This window comes from Dreissena polymorpha, chromosome 9, assembly GCF_020536995.1.
Source record: "Dreissena polymorpha isolate Duluth1 chromosome 9, UMN_Dpol_1.0, whole genome shotgun sequence".
NCBI classification, from domain to species: Eukaryota; Metazoa; Mollusca; class Bivalvia; order Myida; family Dreissenidae; genus Dreissena; species Dreissena polymorpha.
The window spans coordinates 72,692,678-72,718,929 of record NC_068363.1 but is presented as its reverse complement, the minus strand read 5'-3'; the positions used below and the strand labels follow the sequence as shown (position 1 = coordinate 72,718,929).

General features: G+C 32.5%; 2 protein-coding genes across 5 annotated transcripts in view; both read right to left on the bottom strand.

Moving 5' to 3' along the window:
* LOC127843937 (zygote arrest protein 1-like) overlaps positions 1-26,252 on the bottom strand; it is a 78,159-nt gene that overhangs the window by 42,044 nt on the left and 9,863 nt on the right. The window lies entirely within an intron of this gene.
* On the bottom strand, positions 8,080-23,814 carry LOC127843933 (uncharacterized). Of its 4 annotated transcripts, XM_052373835.1 has the most exons (8): positions 23,532-23,809; positions 14,195-14,387; positions 13,390-13,671; positions 12,224-12,998; positions 11,932-12,076; positions 11,676-11,715; positions 8,991-11,169; positions 8,080-8,864 (listed from the first exon to the last, which is right to left on the bottom strand). In XM_052373835.1, exons 2-7 carry the CDS (start codon positions 14,364-14,366, stop codon positions 10,964-10,966), a joined length of 1,620 nt encoding a protein of 539 aa, XP_052229795.1. In that variant the 5' UTR covers positions 14,367-14,387; positions 23,532-23,809; the 3' UTR covers positions 8,080-8,864; positions 8,991-10,963. The 4 variants fall into 4 exon arrangements, with proteins under 4 accessions (XP_052229795.1, XP_052229796.1, XP_052229794.1 ...); XM_052373836.1 differs by having other exon boundaries at positions 8,080-11,169; positions 11,569-11,715; positions 23,532-23,814; XM_052373834.1 differs by having other exon boundaries at positions 8,080-11,169; positions 23,528-23,809.

The following is a 26,252-nucleotide window of genomic DNA, read 5'->3' as shown; positions in this document are numbered from 1 at the left end:
ATTTCAATCATGCATGCACAGTCAGGCGCATTAATGATTAGGTTAGCACTCACAAGATATCAGGTTTTATCCAAACGTGTCTGAAACTTGATTACAAACGAGTCATTATGCGCTAATATACGAGTCGCGTTCTGAGAAAACTGGGCATAATGCATGTGCGTAAAGTGTCGTCCCAAATTAGCCTGTGCAGTCTACCCAGGCTAGTCAGGGACGACACTTTCCGCCTTAATTTAATTTTTGCTAAGAAGAGACTTCATTTAAACGAAAATGTCATACAAGCGGAAAGCGTCGTCCCTGATTAGCCTGTGCGGACTGCACAGGCTAATCTGGGACGAAACTTTACGCACATGCATTAAGCCCAGTTTTCTTAGAACACGACTCCTGTGAACTACGTCTTGCTCATTAGGACATATCCGAACATAGCAGCTCCAGGCATGCCTTTGCTTCTGTATACTCTGATGAGGACTCATGATGTAAGTTAATAAAACTACCAACAATTGTGTGACTTCATAGCGGACCGGATAGATCCTGACGAGACCGCTTCGTTGACCGTGTATAGTAGTGCTGTCTCACGACGCGGCTCGCATCTCTTTGTAGAACTGCAGCCGCTGTTGTTTCCATATAGCTTTTGCTCTCAACTATGCGACATAGGTTTCTTCCGATGTAGATATTTTTGGCATTGTCTTTAGTGTTTTAATAGGGTAATAACCGCTCATAATCGTCACCTATTTGAATCTTTAAAGAATGTGTATGTTTTTTCAAAAATGTAAATACATGGTCGAGACTAAAACACAGCTAGTGGCTTTGACCATTTTGACGAAGCTATATAGTTAAATGAATACCTCGGAATGTTTAAGATTAAACGCGTATCGTATATAATTAAGAGTAAATATGATGAGTATTCAAAATGTGAATTTGGCCTCACAAAAAGAGAAATGTCGAATATTTACTCGTATATTATATTCAGGCATAGAAATAAAGAGTGCTTAATTGTAATCAGCTATGGGAAAACCGAGCTAAATACATGTTCGTAAAAGGTGCTCCCAGATAAGAATGTGCAATCCGCACAGGCTTATCCGAGGCGGCATTTTCCGCTTTAACCTTATTACTATTATATTATATTATATATATATATATATATATATATATATATATATATATATATATATATATATATATATATATATCAAAAGGGATTGTTACAAATAGGGATAGATTCATGAATTGAGATATGCATTGTATTTAAATAAGCGAGGAAAAAAACACTCTGATTATGAACACAACTATGCAATATTATTTTTTATCTTTTTATCTTTGAAGATGAGCTGTCGTAAATAAACTTTCTGTTCTGTTCTGTTTATAATTAATATTCCAAATAGTAAAAATAATAAAGCGTGTGTTACGTGTGTAATCGATACCTTACGTTTAATACTAACAAAGCCTTTAAGAGCCCGGTTTCAATTCTGATTCGGTAAAGAAATGTGTCGTCAATTAGAATACAGATAGTCGTTTTAAAAGAAAAACGATTTTATTTAAACATTTAAAAAAGTGCATTGTAATGATAGAACACATGCGTCTTCTCAAATGACGTCTCAATTTGAGGGTAAGCCGCCGCCAATAAAGAAGGCAGGTCATCTTTTGTGTCGCATTAAAAGGGTCAAGAAAACATAATATTCTAAAAGGTTTATACTTTTTTTTTATAACTATCAGATTGTATTATTTCTTCATTTTACCGATATTTGATTTAAATAAATAGAATGAAGATAATGTTTATTTCACCCATAGGCTGCTATATATCCTACAATCAGCAAGATAGTATGGATAGTGGTCGTACGAACGTACAAGGAGGCTACGAAACCTAAAACAGAAATTGGTCTGAGGACTTAAATAAACAGTTAGTAGAAATATTATCTGCCTTCGCCCTACTGCTTAAAAATGACGATGGTCTGAACAGAGATATTAACATGTGGTTTTTGGTAGGCGTTGTTTATCTGTCTCATCTTGCAGTGCATTCGCATAATTGTCGCGCACCATTTTTATTCATTTCTACGTTTTGAAATATGGTGGCAGCCAGAGCAATTTAACTCATTTATAATCAGCTTGTGCAAAAAGATATAATTATGAACAATTAATGATTCATTTTGTGTTATTAAGATTACGTGACCTAGCAACATCAGTAAACATACATGTTTGTTTTTTATGTTTAATAGATTTTATTGTGAAAATATACATGTTAAAGAAGAAATTATATCAATTATTTTCGTATAATTCGGTTTGAGTTATGTTTATTAAGTGAATATTAATTTGTATCATTACTATATATATTGAGGTAATAAAACAATGTTTTGATGATTGTGATGATGACGTAGAGTATTGTCTATAGTTCTTTTTGATCGCAAAGCCCCCTGAGTTAGCATCAATTAATGTATTTGAACTTACTTGAACGTTTTTGAGCTAAGCATTAAAACAACAAATTCATTTACAAAGGTTTGAAGCCACATTTGCTTCATCGAATTAAATCAGTGAATTGACAGGACATTTAAACTAAAATCAATGTGTCATCTGTCAGATAATTCATAATATCACGGTAGTTATTTTGGAATTGTACACCGTCGAAGTATTCTTCCAGTGGTACCATAAGCATTCATGGACTGGTAATTACCTGGTCAATGATCGCGGAGTGGTGTAGCTATGAAGCAAATAAATTTTGAAACACACGTTTGTGATTGACATAACGAAACAGAAATGGGTTGTACATTTTTATTTTAAATATATTTAATGTATTGAGTATTATACACTAATGTATATGCTACATCATTTTGAAATTAAATGAAAGTTTATATATACCAAAGGATATGACCGACATAAATTAAAATTACATTTGTTTGTGTAGTGATCAATTGTTTAATTGGTACTTTTAAATTGCTAAAAGTGAACAGAGAAAAGCAAAAAAAAAACCTACAAAAAACAATAACAACACGAAAACAACAAACAAACAAAAAACTAACAAGCCATATATATGCAAATACACAAAAAATGTTCTTGAAACATATAACAAAATAATTTGAAATATTGGTGAAAAAGGTTTAAATGATGAAAGTCTAACCTGCGGCAATAGGTTTAGTTTCATTAGCACTATAACACTAGATTATTTGTCTTCCAATAGGGTCTATGAATAAAATAAGAATGTATTGAAAACCTGCCTACAAATCATGAACTATATGATTTATTATAAGCCCGACACACGAAGTACGTTATAAAACAAATTTCTTAGTATGTCGAATATATAAATAATAAACTTAACCGCCGTAAACTTAAAAAGCTTTACACTTGAGAAAAACTATGGACTATTTAATCAATAATGTATTGTTGTCTTTACTCCGTAGTTTTGTTTAGCCTTTTTAATTTGTTTGTTTGTTTTAATATTGATATTATTAGTTCTCAAAACATTTATCTCAACATACAAACCGTGACGAAAACTGTAAACTGTAAATACTTACTGAACTCAATATATTGTTTCAATTATTAGTATAAACGTTAGTTATCTAGAAACGTTTTCCTGTTGTCTAAACTATAACGTTTGTAGATAAAACATAAAGCATCGCAGAAACAGACGGATTCTTAACGAATATCCCCTTGAACTATATTATTCTTTCGATTAATATCATAATTATGATTGGATAGATATAATACCAGATATACTTTTAATACAGAAACCATTTAACTGCTTTGTATACAAACCAAGGCCAATACCCACACGTCATGGCTAGAAGACACACTTCAAAAACTGTAGTATAAACTGAAAAAATATTCAACATATTTGTACAAACATCAGAAGGGACACCAAACAAGCGAGGAGAATATCAATGGAAGATGTTTTCGGCGTTGGGCACGAAAACATTCGACACAATCTTCCACAAGTTAGGTCCTTAAAACAGATGATTTATTAAAAAAAATATTTATTTCAAACAATGCACATTTGTTTACATAGAATTACAACAATGTTTATAATACGTTCATGTTCGAATCGGATAGGAACGAAAGACACGGTCTTATAGAGTTCTACTCCCTATACAATAATAGTTTCATGTTGTCAAACGGACATAATTGGATGTAAACAATTTAAACAATAATAACATAATGGTAAAAGAAAGAGAAACTCCGTGTTTAGAGATTCTAATGTGTGAAAACACAGAAAACGGATTGACATGTGAGCAATGTAGGAAAGATATTATCAGAGGTTTGGGAAGAAAAAGAGAGGTTTATAAAGGCTTGTTGAGTGAAAGGGGAGAAAAAGGGATTAAGAGTCATTCTGTAGCAAATGACGAATCAAATCGCTTACTCTTGGTAATAAATTTATGAACTGCATCAGCTATTTTAGTATTGATTAAGTAGTCACGAGTGGTGTCTCCATATAAAATAGTTTCAATGCAGGGAAAGGAATACATGGATATTGAGTTTATAAGTTCACCGCGAATATGTTCATACCGAGTGCATTCAAGAAAATAATGTGACGTCGTTTCGTGAAGTCCGCATATACATAGCGGAGAGGAAATAATATTGCGTCTGAAGAGATGGTCATTTGAGGCGCTACATTTTGTTCTTAGGCGCGTGTGTAACATTTGAGGGCGTCTTTCTCCGTAGGAAAATAATGGATTTGGAATCGGTCGATCTGTGTTAACAAACCTTTTGAAGGAATAGATCGATTCAGCGTTTTTTACGTCATCGGAGAGATTATTCCATTCAGATACAGTTGATGGTGAGAACGAATTCGAATACAGTGATGTTCGTGCTTGAATTGTTTGGAGATTAGACGCATTTCTTAATGAGTAATTGCTACGCGATCCAACTGTTGCGGGTAAAAGAGATTGTAAGTAGTTTGGTACATTGCTAGAGTGCATTTTATACATTAACATTAATTTATGTTTGCGTCTTTGTTGACTGATAGTTTCCCATCCTAGCTCATTATTCAGATCCTCTAGTGAGACTAAGCGCGTGCATCCAGATGCTATTCGCGCTGCTTCGTTTTGGATTTTGTCAAGTTCATCTTTTTCATATTGCGTACATTTATCGAATACAGCGTCTGAGTACTCCAGGATTGGTCTTATAAACGAAACATATTTTCTCGAGAGTCTTTCTATCAAGCATTATTTTTAATTTACGCATTATATACTAATAAATTCGTGTCCATGCCTTTTCCTTTCTGAAATATATATGCGCATGCCAAGTACAGTCATTTGATAAAAAGATACCTAAATGTTTATGGACATCAACAGTGGGTATATTAACGTTCTGCATAGTCAATGGGGATGGGGTGGTTTATTTATTTTGCGGGATAAAAGCATTGATTCGGATTTTGATGGGTTAAAACATACCAACCATTTGTCAGCCCAGTTAGATATTTTATCAATGTCTGACTGCAGTACGGCTGCAGTTTCGTTTGGCGAATTTACTACCATGAATAGGCTGGTATCATCAGCGAACAAATGAATGTGTGCTTGTATGTCGGCGATAATGTCGTTAATATACACTAGAAACATATGTGGCCCTAGAATAGAGCCTTGAAGGACACCGGCGAGAATTTCGATAGGGGTTGAATGCGCTCCCGGTAATATTACTTTTTGTTTACGACCAGAAAGATAATAAGACAGAAAAGATAATAGATTTCCTCGAATTCCTGCTTGTTGTAGTTTGAATAATACACCTTTGTGCCATACTTTATCGAAAGCTTTACTAATATCAAAAAATACAACACTGACCTCAAGGCCATTGTCTAAGGCTCTGCAAAATGTGTTATAAATATAAGTTTGCTGATTGACAGTCGAGTCACCTGGCAAAATCCAGATTGAGTTGGTGCAAAGAATGAGTTCGAACGAAGAAAGTTAAATATGTGTTTATGTAATATCCTCTCAAAGACCTTCTCGATAGTGTTAAGAAATGATATGGGTCGATAATTAGACGTTAAGGATGGGTCGCCTTTTTTGAAAATCGGACACACATTTGCGATTTTCCAACAAGAAGGCATTTTGCAAGAAATAAGACAAGAGTTAAACAAATCACACAAAGGGTAACTTGATTGATGCATTTCCTCTTTGAGGATACGATTATCTATTTCATCAGGACCGGTCGCTTTTCCTATCTTAAGACATTTAATTGAGTCAATGATCTCCTCCTGTGTTACATGGATAGACTGAAGACTGTTAACGTTTGTATGGTGCATAGTTGGAAGTTCGTGGTTGCTTTCATCAATTGAACACTGGCTAGCAATGTACTGGTTTAGCATATCAGCTTTGCTAATGTCATCCACTACAAAGTTATTAGTTTCGTCATCGTAAAGAGGTGGAATAGTGTTATTTGATTTCGTAGGAATAAATGTTTGAAGAGTTTTCCACCAGTCTTTGGCGCAAAGGTCGGAAGACTTTAGTTTCTCTGAAATATTGTTAAAATATTCTAATTTCGAATTGCGTAAAAGTAATACATCCTCGTTCCTTACATGACGGAAATTAGACCAGTGTATATCACTATTGGATTGTTTTGCTGTATGGTATAAGCGTTTCCGTTTTCTTTATGTTATTCTTTATGTTATTATTTATCCATGGAATATAAAGAGAACGGATACAAACATTTTTGTTTGGAATACATGTGCTTGAAATGTGTAATACTGTTTAAGTAATATTTTCTGCATAGATATCTACATTTTCGCATTTAAGAAGACCCCAATTAGTATCCGTCATTGATTGCCGTAGTTTTGGAAAATCTCCAATATCGTAACGCCAGATGTGTCGATAAAACGTTTTACATCTGGGTTTTGTAAATTTTAATGTAATAAAAACCGGTCAGTGGTACCGAACAGTTTGATCTAAAAAGGGTTAGCCTGTTCGAGAAATAAGTACACTATTCTGATTGCTTACAAAAATTAAGTCAATAATAGACGATGTGTGTTCAGTAAACTGTGTTGGTTCGTCAATAAGTTGCGTTAAGTCATGTTGTTGACATAAATCATTTATTTTTGTGCCGACGAGTCTGCCAGAACATTAATGTTAAAATCACCTGTTATAATAATATCATTTATTTGTGTATCTCTGGCTAGCCCTATAGAATCTTCAGTGGAAAGCATATATGGCCTATCCGCACTAGGCGGTCTATAAAACACGCCAAAAAGAATGGATTTATGTTTTGAGGGAAAAACTTCAATCCATATGCATTCTACATTTTTTACTTCAAGATCGTATCTGCGTTTGAAAACAATACTTTCATTAACATAAATAGCTACGCCACCATGAGAATCTGATGGGCGATCTTTACGAATCGGTTGGTGGAAGCCGTCAAAAAGGAGGTCAGAAGATGGGATAGAGCTATTTAGCCATGTTTCAGTAAACCCAATTACATCAAAGTAGCGTAAACCTGTGTAAAGAAGATCTATTTTTTGCATTAGACTTTGTATATTGTAATGAACAAAACTTATATGACTTGCAGATGAGGAATAAAGAGTGGAAGAGGAACTGCTTGCATCTGTATCAACAGATTGATCAAACAAAGTAGGTCCTGGGTTTGGATGAATATCACCTGATCGCATTTAGACTAAAGAGATCCAACAACATAGAACGACACACAAGAAACCATTTAGGAGCGAGTTGAGAAAAATAATGTCAGTATGTATGTTTTTTCCTATCAGGACATGTTTGCATGGGTGTTCAATAATCAGAGATATATTTGTACACATGCGTACATTAATTTGTAGTGAAAAAAGGCTTGTTACATAAAGCCATAATTGGCATGCGTATAACAAGTGTATGAATAGTGAGAACATAGCTGGTGATCTATATGCAACCATGACAGCGTTTACTGGTCTCTGTTTAATGTACGACATAATAATATTGTAGCGAAAACGCTGCCAGTGACTTCACTGTTTTCTTGGTGGCTTGTAACCCCAAATCCGGAAATTGATTGTCGTAAACCATTGTCGTAAATCCATTATATAAGTTATAACTGACATAGAATTCGGACGAAATAGAGATTTTTCTTGCAAATAAAACATACTTTAGATGGACCTAGGGGCAAAGAATCTAGTCGTAAGTGTAATTATTCATATTTTATTATCATCATACCATTCGTTACAGTTGTTATTCTGTTTTAGGTGATAAATCATGCGAAGTAGTAACTGACTGCTCGTTTGTTTATAAATGGATCTAGGACAAATAAAATACTAGAAATGCTATTTAATTATATAAAATTCTTTTCAAAATATGTCTAGATTGATTGTAACAGTAATTCACATGCCAATCGACGTTTATACATAGGGAATGTTGATTTAATTACACAATTAGCATCCAGAAAGTTGATCTCCCTGTTCAGTCTAAATAGACTTGACCCGTATAATGGAATCGCCCAGTAATTCTCGGGGTATATAAGCGCGGGTCGACAGTCATTTCTCTCTCCCTGAACGTAGCTGACGCCTGGTTAACATCATGAAGACTACATATACACTAAAACACACATTACGGAAAGAAGGGGAATTATTTTAACATTATTGGCTGATACAAAGGGAATCCTGGTTATAGTGTCTGTACGGATCATTGCGATACGTGCAGCATTTAGGAGAGCCTGGGCTTCAAACCCGTGGTTCGGTAGTAAGACTTGGGTCATTGAGACACCGTCTTAACAAGAACTTCATTATTAGAAGTCTTTTCAGTCAGTGTGTGAAATTAAGGAACCTGTCTTTTGCCCTTGTTTCATGCATAGAGTTTAATGCATATGGTTTCATGCATAGGGTTTCATGCATACGGTTTCATGCATGGTGTTTCGTGCATAGGGTTTGATACCTATGGTTTCATGCATGGTGTTTCGTGCATAGGGTTTGATACCTATGGTTTCATGCATGGTGTTTCATGCATATGGTTTCTTGCATAGGGTTTCATGCATGGCGTTTCGTGCATAGGGTTTGATACCTATGGTTTCATGCATGGTGTTTCGTGCATAGGGTTTGATACCTATGGTTTCATGCATGGTGTTTCATGCATAGGGTTTCATGCATAGGGTTTCATGCATGGCGTTTAGTACATAGGGTTTAGTGTGTGTGGTTTTGTGTATGATGTTTGAGATAAAGGTTTAAATGCTCATCATTTTTGTGTATAATGTGAGTTCATACTAACAGTTTCATGGTAAAAGATTCGAACTTGAGGGTTCCTGGTCGAAATTTATCAGAGAGAAATCATGCTCCAAGAAATACAAGATAAGCCAGAAACGCTGACATAATACGTTGGTTGCATTTGACAATAGTGCAATAATGCGACAGGGATGACGAAAAGATTTGAAAACGCCTTTTGCTACAGAACTGCTTCGAAAAGGAGCTTGAGGTATGAGAGAGATAAGAAGATAGAAAAGGAAAGAAGAAAACGATAGAGGATGGTGATAAGTTTGGTATCATTTTCATGATATTTGAAGCTGTGTTTGGTGTATAAATAAGCACATGAATAGTCACCAAGGATTGACAATAAAAATGGGAACCATTACAATTATAGATAATACACGTGAACATAGCAATACAAAGTGCCTGCAAATGACTATAGTAAGGTCAACATAAGATGATATATTACGAAAAGATACACATGCAAATATAATAATGTGAAAGCATTTCGCAGAATGCAGCAATATAATGCTACAAAAAATGCAATATACAATTGTATACTGGGTTACAGTAAGTGTTTGCAAATGACTAAAGTAAGCGTCAACATGACGATGATAACTTACGAAAAGATACACTTACAAATATAATAATGTAAAGGCATTACGCAGAATGCAACAATATAGTGATACAATAAAATAATGCACTATAAGATTGCATACAGTGTTAAAGTAATTATAATGACATCAGCTAAATTAAAACACAACGCAAATACAAGTTTGAAATTAATAAATATTTAGCATTGAATTCTATAATTTAATACTGGTGAATTATTATCCTTTTAACGAATTTTGTTTTAATAAACTCGGGCAGCTTAAAACGCATTGTGTTAAGAGCAAAAAAATACCATCAGATAACATTTGATTGTTCTATATATAGAGGCAGGCCAAAGAAAATTTAAACGCCGTTTTGTTAACATGTAATTTTACAATAACTTTTATGAACAAGCGCAGGCATCACGCAATCAGGAATACTATATCACACTTATATGCACACACACATACACTACAAGTTTACACCACTGAAGATGCATCATTGCATAAGTCTATTTGATTTAGACTTAAACGATGCAGTACCCGGTAATAATTATTAAAACAGATGATTTATTGCACTGAATATTAAAAGAATAGAAACCACTATCTTAATTGCTAAAATTATGACAGACTCCAATACTCTCTGTTAAAAATTGAAATAATTGAGAAAACTTCCATGTTCTTGGTATCGCTATATATTCCCTTTTTAAGTTTTAATACAAAATAAACGACGTATTCAACTGCGATGTTCATGTATGTTTCAAAATAACTTGGTTTCGTAATGTCAAATATTCACTATAAACATCAACATTGAAAAACCAAAAGCAGCAACAACAAAACAACATGAACACCTTCACCACCACAACCAACAGTACTACTACCTCTACTGCAACTGCTGGTAATAATTCAAATATTTTACAGACACTATACGAGCAAATGACAATAACGAAATCAATACAAAGTTTTTGTGGGAAACGATTATCACCGAATCAACATTAAAGTTTGCAGCAGTTTGATATAAAACAAATATTATTCTACGTTTCTCTTCAATATTAGCTTTATGATCCCGTTCAAAATAACATGCTTAGTACAAAAACAAAATTTTGAAAAAAAAAATACTTATGACTCTAGTATGATCAATCAAGAGTTACACATTCGTTGACAATTAATGGCACTTCTGGAGATCGATTGTTTTTTAATGCAAAAATTAGTATAATTTCGTTTTATTTAGGCCGTTAACAAATATTTAATTGTTTAACCAATAATGTTCTGAAAAGCTACAGAACGACTTGGGAGGTTCAAAAGAATCTTCGCCTAATGCGTTAAATATCCGGCGTCGTTCGCTTGTCATTATTCCACTATTTGTCTTCAATAAGTATCGTGTGCTGTCGTATGTTCCGTTGCTGTTAGTTTGCCTTCTACAATTCATAAAGCTGTTGGATATCCCGGTTACTGTTCGAAAGAAAAACAACAACATATGTTTGAACAATAATGAACAATAATGAATATGTCTGAATATGTCTGATCATTTACTGTATGCAGTTGATATAGTTAATAAAACTATGTTTCATTCGCTTTGCCGACTTTCACGAGATTAAAGTAAGGAACTTATGAATTTTGCGTTTGTACTTAAATTTATATCTGCGAACATATTAATAAATTCCTTTTCCAAGGAAAAATTATTAAAATTATTAAAATAATTAAAATTATTTCTAAATTTACAATAAAACATGTTTAAACTGTATAATTTGCACACAAATACTTGGAAACGTACACACGTTGCATTCTTTAAACTGTGTTAAGCTTATTTTAATTATACAAGAAGTATAAAATCTTTTGTGTGTGTTTTACTTTTGTGAACGCAATCGTTGCAACGGGTCGGAACTGTCGTTAATTGACTGACAAAAGTGCTAAATTGGTATTTTGTCTGAGTGATTTAAGCGAATGCTATTTCTCACCGTCTATCTTTGTTGTTTGATCAGTCGTATCGGACGAGATCTGTAAAATTAAAATTATTTCTAAATTTACAATAAAACATGTTTAAACTGTATAATTTGCACACAAATACTTGGAAACGTACACACGTTGCATTCTTTAAACTGTGTTAAGCTTATTTTAATTAATGCATTTACACACAGTCAAATTTGCTTATGTAATTAATGGATCTAACTGCTTAGATAAATTATGACAGTTTTGATAGCATAGAATTCTTACCATTCGGCAATTGTCATCGTCTCCAATGCTCTTGACAGAACAAGTGGCATCGGGAACAGAGTTCATGATGGGAATTTGGGGTACACATGTTTTCACCGTTTTGTTTGCATCACACGCAGCATTGTGACAAAACCGCAACAAATGCCTAAAATGATTAACATAACTTTGGCGGTGTTTTAATATTCGCAATGACAGGACGTTTGATATATTGTTACATATTATCAATTCACTTTAACAGATCGAAACATTCATATAATACTTTTACAATTTTAATTTAACAAGGAATAGTTACCTGGATGTGGATGCGACTTTTGAACTTTCTTTTTCAGGTTTTGCCATAGTTTGTTCCAGCAGATCCGAGCTGCAAGGGCTTGCTTTGTCGTGGACCTCACATAAACGTGTGGGTTCAAAATTATAACTTTTTAGCATAAGCACAGTATTCAATGATTTTGATTCGGCTTCATGTTCACAAGTGTTTGTGCAGTTGTGTCTTTCTAAATCAATTTTAAACAGCTCTTTGCTGCAAACAGTACAGATGCACTTCTCATAATCACAAACTTGTGTGTGTTTTATAATATCTTTCAATGGGTAAACGGATTTGCATCCGTAGCAATTGTTAAGACATTTTTGCATCCGATACTCGCAAGACGTATTATGAGACTCATGGTCAGCGTAACACCCCAAAAAGGCACATCCTTTGTTTGGACATGTCACGCTGCGACGTCGGCATTTTCTCAGTTCGTGTTTCATAATGTTCTTACGAGACACACTTTGCTTACAGTATCTACATTGCACCAATTCGTATTTACATGATCTGATGTGTTCATGTGCCTCTTTGAGATTTTCCCCGCGACATCTGAATGAACATCCTTGTTTATTACACCGAACATAAAAGTTATTAAGAACATCAATTACTTTCCGAGGATTCCTGATAATATCCAACAGGGAAATCTTGATTGGTATTTCCTGCGTCAGGGGCTGCAGCTTCGGTGTACCAACCACCGTTTGTAGGACGTTGGGATGATTTTTCCAGGAAACATCGAGTCGCGTAAACGTCTCACGAGGTGCTGGATACAGAGAAACAAAATCAAAACACACTGTATGTGCAATCAATACATGTTAAATATATAATACATATTTTATAGTATATATACATTCTTAAATAGCAATTTGAGCAACGATGTAGTATATATATTACTGTTCTTATTTTTAAATTACTACAAGTATTTTGTAGCGATCATTATTTTTCAGGATTTTTTTTTATATTGAAGATAGTTGTGAACAAAATTCTATCATAATATATTAATAACTCGCATGTTATTGTATATTTCACTATTTTCATTACGTAGTTCAAATTCTTAGACATGATTACTTCATATTTGAATCAACTATTTTTCAGGTAATGTTCAGTATACAATTCTTTGACATTACGTCTTGTATTGCGAATTACAGGCTTACCTATTTTGATAGCTTCCCTTAATTGGTGAACGTTGCGTTCGAATACATCATTTTGAAAAGCATACACGATTTTGAAATGACCCAAGTTCTTTGGAATTTTACAGAATTCAACCATGACAACAACGATTCTATGCATGTACTTTGTTTTTGTGAGACTTTTAATCGCATGAGCAAGCTGAAACTCGCATTCAGAATTCTTTTGAGACTGTTTCGATAAGAAAACGACCGTCATCTTGGATCTGTAGATTCCTCTATCCAACCATGAGCGGTGTTCAGGTTCATCTGAAGAAAGACACTAAGTATAAATGACGCAAGTACTTTCAAAATATGTGACGAAAAAAATACATTTTATCTATTGTAATAACGATTCATTTATATTATTTCAATATTGGTTCAAATACATAGACCAGCATTTTAGACGCAGAGTTAAAATCACACAAGGAGTCGTTGGACTTATGTGTTTCGAGATTGATGATATTCTCACGCCTTAAACAAGTCGAATGGCCGCAAAATATGTAAAGTTACATTTGCTTTTGCGCTGGTACTGCGCATATACAATGATTATTACAAGAACGTGCTAGAACAAATACGATTTTTAAACACGATACTACCAGCGACAAATATATGACTTTGTAGAAAACCTTTCACGTGTAAAATAAAACACTTAACAAATTCTTCAACATTATGGCAAAACGTGATTAATACTTTCGTCTAATTGATTTTGCAATACAGTTTGTGGTATATTTTGTTGTTATAAATAATTTAATTTCGTTAAATCAATGCTTTTTTTTAGCCTGCAACCTACTTTGAGCACCGTCTGTATGTGGATCAAACACTGTGTAAAAGGGCCTGAAGTGCTCTGCGAAGGGCATAACAAGGTTAGTGTCCAACTCATCATACAAAAGGTAAATGTCGTTAGAAACTCCTCGCGTAGACGTCCTTCTCGATTCTTGATGTTTTGGCGTTGTGTTTGACATTTTTGAGTAAGATTATTATGTCTGAAATAAGACTATGATGTTAGTTAGGAAGCATAAAAGTAGCATCTCTGTCGACGACCTTGTAATAATTTAGAACAAAGCAATTATGTGATTTAAAATGTTTAGCTTGCATGGAAATAAGAAACATACTCTTCAATGAGAATTATTGTGTTAAGGTAATTTAACTGAATGCATATTGTCTGAAAAACCCAGATATATTTGCGTCAGTTTTATTTAACCGTACAATACATAAAATAATAATACACAAATATATCACACTTATGTTGTACATGTTGGACCCATTATCGTTACGAACACAACAAAATGTGTACTTCGAAAATTGTCTTTCTAAATATATGCACGTTGTCAATCCCAAATAAAGTTATTTCACGTTAAAGTATTTATCAAGTTAAAAGATTGTTTGTGAATTAAATACATGTTGGGAACAAGAATTACTTTACTCATTATGAAATAAGATACTTAGTACTTTATTTTGACATTTATTTTCATTTGTTTAGTCGATCACATTGTGTGATCGTTCTTGACCAATGTACCTCTTATATATTATATTCCCAAAATTGTGCAAAATGTAATCTTTAACATGTTTGTGGTTCAAACAACGTGTTGAAATCATTCATATCCTGTCCGTTGTTTAACAGAGTTGAACAATTGTAAGGCAAAAGCTTGTGAGTTATATTTTATAATAAGTAGTATATACTTATGATTTAACATCAAATGCATGTACATACCAGAAGCCATCAACAGGGGTTATCATATCAAATGTAGATTGGCAAACCGGAATTCTCTACCTCACAGTTTTTACGATTCAGCTTAAAGGATCTGCTCCAAAGGGCCAATACAAAATACCTTGAACCCAAGCTGTATCCCACGAGAACCAACCCCGTGTAGGATACGCAGACACAATACAGTCAGAGTCATCACGGTCAATTTACTTTAAAGATAACGCTTTTTTTGGATCCAGCTTTGTGAGTCCAAAACAGATATCATGGATGGCCTAGATACATGGCTACATTTAAGGGAGGTAAAAAGAGAGATCTAACTAGTCTAGGGGATATTCATGGCATTTTTTTGTATTGACAAGTGCATATCTGCTTTTGCCCATAACTGTATTTTTATTTTTATTATTTAAATACCTTTTAAATGTTAGAATCAAAGTCGGTAGCCTGAACAATCTGTTTTGTCTTGTTTTCAATATTAACTTAACTGATTGCTTGCTTTACTTTATTTTCTTAATATAATCTAAATTTACAATAAAAATGCTCAACATGACACATATAAACCATACGTAAACTTAAATAGTCACAATAATGTTGCTACATTCCGTAAACGTATCAATTTCTTTCTTAAATTTTCACTATAAAGTTTAGATTTAAAATAAACTATTAAAACACGAACGCAATAAGTGATGTTTTTGTTCGTTAATTACGGAATGCAATTGCCTCAGGCTATTGCCTCGCACGTACTGTTGTGTTTGCAATGCTAGTACAATAAAACAAAAACTCATTGAAAATATGATATGGCAACATCACTGTTGCAATAATAGATTTAATGATACGCTTAGCCTATGGCTAACGTCGTTGTGTGTTTTTGTTTGTTTTGTAAGCATACATCATCTTGATATGATAATGGCATGTCTTATCACTTACACACATATGTATTCATTTGACATTTATAAATTTTTGCAACTTTTTGTTATTATCTAAGCACCTTTTTAATCATTGGAAGATTACTAGCATATGAAAACAGCCATATACATAGATTTTTTTTGCTGTTTTCCTTCTAAGTAAAATGATATTTCTTAGCTCTAATATATAAGTATATATTACTTAAATCCATTTGCGTTAATAAATTAGATATTGAAGCATAATTTATAAAAAAAAATATTTAATGGATAAGTTCATCAAATTAATTTGACATTCAAGCACTTAAAACAATATTTGTTGCTCCTTTTTGAAACAGATGTTTTTGTTAAAAGCCAATGTATTGTCTTATTATCTATAGGTCATCTTTATCGTGGCTTACGTATAGTGTAATACAGCATAATACACGTATTTTTGTATCCAATCAACAAACGTGGTCGCACTTTACAACTCTAAGCAAAATTTACTTTGCAATAAACCTTTTCAACAACCATAAATTATTTTTCCTGTGCATAGAGTATGTATAGTTATACATTCACATATAAACACAATAAAACGCATTGATCAATATATTATACTATGGCCGTTGAAACGATCTCTTATGTTTCGTTTTTCGAAAGAGATTTTTTCTTCAGAGGCTTTGATGCTGTATTTGTTTTTGTTATTTTTATGAAAACAGTTTCTCTGAAGATATGTCTTCATTTTGAAGGGAATTATATATAACGGAGAGTCTACATCTATATCAGTAACCAACATGAATGCTAGAATCAACATGAACATACTTCAGCAAATTTGTATTTAAATAATCTTATCGGTAAATAGTGTAAAAATTGGGAAAATATTGCCGTAGCTTTATCATCTAAGTAATAGTGGTAATACTTAACGTGAAAAAATAGGACAATTTGTTTTCGGACTCTGATAATATATGTTCTTTCCCGGTTAATATATTTTTCCATTGCGTAAAGAATGTAAATTCATATATTGATTTATATACAATGCATATATAAATAATATATTTGTCATTATGGTTTACAAGTCAAACTCTTATTTTCTGCTCTGCTCTGTAAATAATTTTTAGCACTTATAACTAGCCTTCTCCTGATTGTTTTGAACTAGATTTGTATCATGCTAATGTACATAATAGTTCAGGCAACGAGAAATGTAATTAATAAATATATATACATATACAATATACATATGTCTAAAATATATATTATACATACATAAATTTGATGCCAGGATCATGAACGTTTCTTTTTTTGTATATTGGATAGTCAAATACATATACATCCAATGAAGCATAACATCATATGTAAAACGTTTTATATAATTCATTCTCGTCGAAGATATATAAATAGTAAATTGGACAGATATATCATTACTTTTTAACACCCACATACCATCACCGTAAGCCTTTATCCATTTTTGCATCTCTTTGTTTCAATTGTTTATTGATTTTGTTTATTTTAGATGTTTTTTTCTTATTTTTTTTCTTTCCATTTATTCCATTGTATATGTCTCGATGAAATGTTTAGTAATTGTTTACTATATTTATACATACACATCACTTTTGCATCGAATACCAAAACTTTCATTGACCTTTTCTATATAATAAAAACATACTGGACAGGCACTCTAAGATTTATCATGTATTCCACCATCCTTTTATATGTGTATTAAAATTTGTACTGTAAGACAAAACGCATACAAATCTTCAAATGGTTAGATGAAAAAAAAGTATATGTCTTCTACAAGAAAGTCACTTGACACATACTTTAGCACAAACCATAAAAGATGAATGGGACGGAGACATCTATCTCAGTGGACAACATACTAATAAACAAGGCATCGCCTTTCTGATTAAAAAAAAATAGGGATCACAGTTGATAACTTTAACGAAATAATAACTGGTAGACAAGCAAGTATAGATATAAAAATACACGAAACACAGTTAACATTAATAAACGTCTACGGTCCTAACATAGATGAATCCATATTTTACGAAACATTACAATCCTTTATAATAAATAACCGAGATAAAACCATTACAGTCGGAGGAGATTTCAATATTGTTCTCAACCCATTATTAGATCAAAGGAATGGAAACCTTTATACTCGCTCGAAAAAAAGAAACATTCTGAATAACATAATTGAAAACTTTACTTTGATAGACATCTAGCGTACAGTTAATCCGATAGGAGCAAATTCACCTGTCACTCAAACACAAAACCAACAATATTTTGCAGATTATACTATTTTTAATAACTGAGTCACTTTGCAATATTATTGACGATGCAACATAAAACCAGGATTTATGACTGACCACTCGCTAGTTGAACTTAAACTGCATAAAATACAACCTGAAAGAGGCATAGGATACTTTAAACTTAATAAAAGCATCTAATTAGATACATAATACCAAACGCAAATAAAACAGAAAATAACCAATACAGTTCAAGATTTCAAAGATGCAAACCCCAACACCTTTTGGGAAATAATTAAAGGTAATATACGTAACACAACAATAAGATACGCATCATTTAAACAAAAAGAAACACGAAAACTTAAAATAGAAACCATACAAATCATTGAAACACTTGAACAACAATTGCATGAAACAAACACAAATGAAATCACCGCCATTGAAAATCACATTGCTTAAAAAAACAAATATTAGAAGGAATCTATCATACACACCTCAATGGCATAATACTTCGAGCGCGGGCACAGCATGTTTAAAATAAAAAATACTTTGCAAATATTGAAAAACGTAGAAGCGAACAAAAAACGGTACACAAACTAGTAGTAAATTGCAAAGATATAAAAAACAGAAATCAAATACTATAAGAACAACGTCTATTTTTCGAAAACCTCTACAAACGAAAGAATGTCGAAAATAACACCTTTTTTTTAAAATACACATCATGCTTTAAGTGAAGAGGAAAACAACTATGTAACGGATTACTGACTGAATATGAATGTGGATAAGCTCTTAAAGAAATGCAAAATAACAAAAGTCCGGGATCTGATGGTATAACTATCGAGTTTTATAAAAACAATTGGAAGGATATTAAAACACATTTAACTACTTCACTAAATTATTCATTTAACAACGGAAGTTTAACCGCGCTACAAAAACAAAGTATAATATCACTCATTCCGAAACCCGTAAAAAACATAGAATCCTTGTCAAACTGGCGCCCGATAAGCTTACTGAACAATGATAGGACGTTACATTGGTGAAAACGTTCGTCTTATACAAGAATGCATAAACTATTTCAACAATTCAAATAATTCAGGTCTAATATTCTTTGCAGACTTTGAAAAGGCATTCGATTTACTTGATCATTCATTTATGCTCTCTTGCTTAGAAAATATGAACTTTGGTGAAAGTCTCAGTCAATGAGTCAAACTGTTCTATACCGATGTAATGCAACAGCCCCGTTATTGTTTATTCATATAACATAAATATTATGTTATATAATATAACAATATGATAGAAATTTAGTTACAGATAATATTAATAATGTGATAAGAATTTAAACATAAATGAAGTTTGGAAATTGAATAATAAGTATTTGTGATATATTGGCCATGATTATAGCATTTGAAAATTATTACTTTTTATAAAACTCTTGCAAGTAACACTGACATACCTTTACATTCATTGTTAAAGTAGGCTTAATCAACAATTTGAAAGAGCGCAGATAAGATATTCTAAACGAATGAATCTGCTACGTAGCGACGTATGTTTAACGGGGTGTCCAAATGATAAAATGGTCAAAACTAATGCCACGGGAATTCTAATCCGATTAAATTATTTCTTACATCCATTGAACTATGCGACTTATTATCACTAGACACACAAAGTAATGCAGCGGGGATCTTAATCTTAGTAAATTATCTCTTGCATCCATTGGTAAGACGATTACAGTGGTGCCTTATTATCTTGGTTACTCCGTTCCCGGGGAGTGTCATTTTGGAATAATACTTTAGCGGTCAGCCAATCAGCAATTATAACAAGTAGTAAGGAAACTCATTGACTAAGCCAATCAGAAATAAACGAGTGTTCTGTAAAACGCTTTGACCAATGAAATATGTTATAAGGAATATTATCATTTTAGGTTTATGTCGAGATGTTTTGTATAGAGACACTCTGCGCTTAGATTTTGAGGTGAACGGATCGAGAAAGATCCAATCATGTAGTTGTCAGACTGTATTTATATATTTGAAAATATGAATTATATTAGATATTTAATTGGACTGGAATTCACATATGGCGTTGTTGTTGAGTATTTCATTCCACGTCGTTATAGGGACAAATTGACATTATGAGAAAGGGACGGACTTGCCCTATTCGCAATGTAGCAAAATGTAGTTAATGCGAGTCACGTCATTATGACAATATGCGCATGACGTGTAATCGAACGATTAGTTACACACTATTAAATGAGAAATGAACTTTGTTTGTTACTGTGTGTTCTCCGCGAACAATAAGCGATTATGTGACACCGATATGAACAGTATAATCATTAACAATGGCTTCTTTTCAAACAGTTTTAACATCAAACGAGGGGTTCGACGAGGATGTCCACTTTCGTCATCGCTATTTATTTTATGCATCGAGTATCTATCACATCACATCTAATCAAATAATCATATAAATGGCATATCGTTAGAACCTGACGACGAAATTAAACAGTCCCTATTTGCTGACGATGAAACTTATATCTTAAATGACAACAGTTACTCATTCCATAACTTATAGAGTCGCTAACCCTTTTCGGAATGACATCAGGTCTTAAACTAAACAAAAGTAAATGTACTGTGCTACGAATAGGTAATTTAAAACGAAGTGAAATTCAATTGGACATCAGATGAAGCCACCACGTTGGGAATTACATTTAAAAATAATGAAAATGAAACAGTTCTAACAAAACATACTGCCTAAATTACAGAAATTTAAAAACCACTTTAAATCATGGCAACACCGTAGACTTACACTTATCGCAAAAACACAGCGTTGAAAACGTTTGCACTCCCTAATTTAATTTATTTACTAACAGTTCTCCCAAATCCACCAAATGATATTATCAACGATATAAAATCATCAATATTTACTTTCATATGGGACGGACTACCTGATAAAATTAAACGAACTCAGTTAATTTAATCTGTAGAAAATGGAGATATCCAATTAACGGACATTGACTCATACTTGAATGCAATCAAATGCAGCTGGGTTAAAAGGTACCTAGATAATACCAATACGAGTAAATGGAAATTATTATACCAGAAAATTCTAAAAAAAATATGGTGATTCATTACTTTTTTAATGTAACATCAGCAATAATATTTTACATGCAATTGCAAACGAAAACATTTTTCTCTCTAGTGTTCTATCGGCATGGAGTAATGTTACTCATAATCTAGAAACCCAAACCAACAGTAAAACTATTTTATGGAACAATAAAGACATAACTTCAAACAATAAAACGTTTTTCTATAAACATTTGTTTGACCGAAACATTTAATATGTCGACCAATTGTACGATTACAGAAATTAGGACTTCTTGATATATTCAAGCAATTTCTTTATGTATTACACATTAATCAAAAGCATACCCATACATATTAAATATATAACCAATACAAATAACACACCATGTACGCAAACATCATTCGTAGAAAACATACTTGCAAAACAAAACAAAACGAACAAAATATTTTACACACTACAAATATTAAAAAACTGCAGAAAACTCCCAAATTCAAAATAAATGGCAAATCCTTCTTCGAGAACAAGAATTTAATTGGAAACAAATATATATCATGCCATATAAAACAACTATAGATACCACGCTGAGAAATTTTCAATATAAATATGTCTATAGAATCATAGCTAAAAATAAATATCTTTTTAAGTGCAACTTTTCCAACACAAATTTTCAATATAAATATGTCTATAGAATCATAGCTAAAAATAAATATCTTTTTAAGTGCAACCTATCCAACACAAATTTATGTGATATAAGCAGCGAACATATTGAAACAATAGAACACCTTTTCTGGGAGTGTAAACAAATTCAAACTCTATGAAACCAATTGACAACATTTCTAGAGAAACAACAATTTAAAGTAAAACTGTCTCTCTTAAATATCAGTTTTGGTGTAAATTCTTTTAAAATACCAGAAATTAATAACACTGTGAACTACATTATTAAATTAATGAATTATTTCATATTCAGCATGAAATGCCAAAAACAAACACCTACTTTGAACTGTTTTATAAATTATTTAAAACTAAAGATCCAAATTGAAAAAGAAATAGCCCTCAACAACGATACACTTTATATTTTTGAATAAAAATTGAAACACATTAAACGTTCATCATTTTGTGCAGTTTGTATCTACCCCACTTTATGCAACACATCTATAGTTTTAATTATTATATATTAAAAAACCATTTATCACAAACAAACAAAGCAAAAAACCCACAAACCTACAACTTTTAAATCTTAAGAAAAACACAAGGTCAAAAAAATATGTAAAAACTTGCATATCTTGTAAAATATGTTTTTGACATTATTATTGCTGCATGATATAATTTTGTTATTGCTTATGCAGATGTTTACATTTTTATATTGAATAAAAAAATGATTATCGTATCGGTAACAGAAACCATCTTCAAATATATTTAATAAAATCGCGTCACCTCGTTTTATTGTTCAGGGACCCATACAAACATATAGGTCCTTGAATTGTTTTTCAGAACCGTTATGGCGGCGCATGCGGGTATTCAGGGGCGGTAATCCGGGAGTAATCGAGTTCTGGGATTGTTTATAAGGTATTGCAATATTGTATAAGCCAGACCTAAGCGAAACATCAAAGGGTCCCCAAAATATCCAAGAAGGCTGCAAAGATAAGCGCCGTTGATAGGTTATTACATTGATGAATTTATTTACAATTAGTTTAAAATAAAAAAAAACATGGTCAATTAACAGTAATCTATATTTGCTGACATAGACATCAACTTTAAATAAGAAATGGTCTACTGAAGATCAAGAATATTTTCAGTATCAAGGTGAAATCTTTTTTACATATATACTCTATAGATGATAGAAATTAAATCCTTGGAAAGATGATGCATTTTTTGTCTCAAGATATATCATTATATATCAACATTATCTTGAGAGTAAATAATTAACAATATAGCTTTATTACTTACAGAGATATATTTACAAATAAAAAAAGGAAAAAGTTTTAATAGGCCAACTTTGGATTGTTACCACCGAAGAGACTTTAAAAAACACACACATGAGTTTGGCTACCGAAAAGACTCAATAATATACATATAGTTATATACAGGATTTATGATTTACGATAAAGACAATATCTGACGGACGCACGTAAGTTTGCGCGCCATTTTTACAGTTATTTTACAGCCAGCGTACTCGACAGGAAAGGTATGATATTCCATGTAAAATAATCATAACGTACCAACCTGATAAAAGGCACAGTTGGTAGTTTTGATGTGGCTTCTAACTGAGTTCGATCCGTTTGTTCTTGAGATCGTCGTGAAAATCTAATAGACTCACTTACACACTAAGAACGATAATTGAATTGAAATGCGCTCAAGCACCGAATTCAGACAACATTTAACGTGTATGTATTTAATGTTAAAGATGCATGGACATCCGTATCAACACTATTGCATTAGTTACACGAGACTAACTTTTTAAACGGTAGCATTTTTACTTTCGTTTACACAATACTAGGAGTTTTATCATAAGGATTCCCAGTTTCTTAAAATAACTTCAGATTGAACACTTGACTTAAAGATAACAAGATGTGTTTGTGAAACACAATGTCCCCCTATATGACGTTTGACCTTGAAGGATGGCCTTGACTTTGACCCTAAACCACTCAAAATTTGCAGCTCCTTGAGATACACACGCATTTCAAATATAAAATTGCTAGCTTCAATATTGCAGAAATGACATTACATGAGCAATTTTGACCCATATATTTGACCTTAAAGGATGAACTTGACCTTGACCTTTCACCACTCAAAATGTGCAGCTCCATGAGATACACATGTATGCCAAATATCAAGTTGCTATCTTCAATATTGCAAAAGTATTCATAAAATGAGCGATTTTGGCCACATATATTTGGCCTCTGACCTTGAAGGATGACCTTGACCTTTTACCACTCATAACGTGCAGCTCCATGAGATACACATGCATGCCAAATATCAAGTTGCTATCTTCAATATTGCAAAAGTATTCATAAAATGAGCGATTTTGGCCACATATATTTGACGTCTGACCTTGAAGGATGATCTTGACCTTGACCTTTCACCACTCAAAATGTGCAGCTCCATGAGATACACATGCATGCCAAATATGAAGTTGCTATCTTCAATATAGCAAAAGTTATTGCAAAATGTTAAAGTTGGCGCAAACCAACAGACCAACCAACCAACCAACCAACCAACAGACCAACCAACCAACAGACAGGGCAAAAACAATATGTCCCCCAATACTATAGTGGGGGACATATCAATATTTCCCCCACTACTATAGTAGGGGACATAAAAATGTCACTCTGTCCATAAACACACTGTTCTCACAATATCTGGAATCTGTCACGAGTTACATGTTCGATAAAATGCTGCTTTTAGTTTTTAACAGCTCTCTTATAATTCCCCTGTGAGAGTTTAATTAATTGTTCATGAACCATTCATGAATCATTCTTGCATCATTCATGAACAACATTCATGAACTATTCATGCGCAATTCATGAAGGTTAAATGGCCGCTTTCTGAATTAGTTCTTGAAATATAATTTCATGAACTATTCATGAATTATTTTGTTCTTGAATCATTCATGAAATAATTTGTTCATGAATCATTCATGAACCTTCATGAACTCACATAATAATTAATATTTCATGATCACTTTATGAAGCGACCATTTAACCTTCATGAATAGTGCATGAACAATTCATGAATTGAAACTGCATAAATTCAGGAATTATTCTTGCTCTATTTATGAAATTTCAATTCATGAATTATTCTTGCTCTATACATAAAGTTTCAATACATGAATTATTCTTGCTCTATTCAATGTTCTAGAACTAGTTATGAACAAAGTGATGTCATAATACTTCAAGAACAATGAATGTAAGAAGTAAATGCATACCATTAAATGTATTTGAAAGATAAGTAGCTTGGGGATTTAGGTTCATTTATTAGCAAAATCTTGCAAACTTGTAAGCAAGCACAAAATTTTCGATGAATGTACCTTAACATGTGCTCTTTCCGAAAAACCCGTTAGCCACCAAAAAATAATAGCATTGCGGCCTTTTTTTCCAAAATGGCGGCCGCATAATTGTGTATACAATTTTTATTGAAAATCAAGGTATTTGCACTCGAAGCTAAAGGAAAACAAACATTATTCAGGTTGCTTTGTTGTTAAGAATGTTTAAAAGATACAATTAATTTTTCTTTGACATTTAGATGTGAAATATTGTACATTTGTATCGAAATTGTCGCAATTTGCACAATAATTGTGAACCACATATGTACGTATATATGACAATAAAGTTATAATATAAAGACAATACACACACATGTATGACACACATAAACATCTGTGTTTAAACATGTTGAATAAATAAGTATATATAGCATTTAAAAAGAAAACTGTTTTATACCCAGGGGTGCGCTTATTATGGATTTAGTGGTATCAATTGTTGGACAGTACCTTCCGAACAAATAAAAATAACACAATATAAACCACAATCATCACCTTTGTCATAAAGACTAGTTTGAACTTGATTATTAATAATAGTTGATTGTAAATCTAGAGGTGCAACCTGAAGACTTATATTTATTGACTCTACGTTATGTGTGATCAATCTTGTTTACTGACTTTTAATTGAGTTTGAAATACTAGCAGGGTTATTCAGAACTTCTCTCCTTATAATGTATATGAACTTTCTTTATTCACATATATTGTTTAAGGATCGTTGGTTGTTTAACTATTGTATGATTAAACGTATGATCTTATTAGGACATTTACTGGCACTTTATTGTAATTGGTACTGTTTACATACGCCCTACAATCAATGCAGAGTATGAAAACTCATAGTCCGAAGATTGCTTTATATTGAATATGTAACTTGGTTGATAAAATGGCAATCTATTTTGCAACTATCT

Excerpts from the sequence above, each read along its gene's own strand:
- LOC127843933 (XM_052373834.1), bottom strand. The coding sequence starts at position 14,366 with ATGTCAAACACAACGCCAAAACATCAAGAATCGAGAAGGACGTCTACG. Across the intron at positions 13,672-14,194 it reads ACATACAGACGGTGCTCAAA|ATGAACCTGAACACCGCTCA; the intron begins GTAGGTTGCAGG and ends GTCTTTCTTCAG. Across the intron at positions 11,716-11,931 it reads ACGATGACAATTGCCGAATG|ATCTCGTCCGATACGACTGA; the intron begins GTAAGAATTCTA and ends TTAATTTTACAG.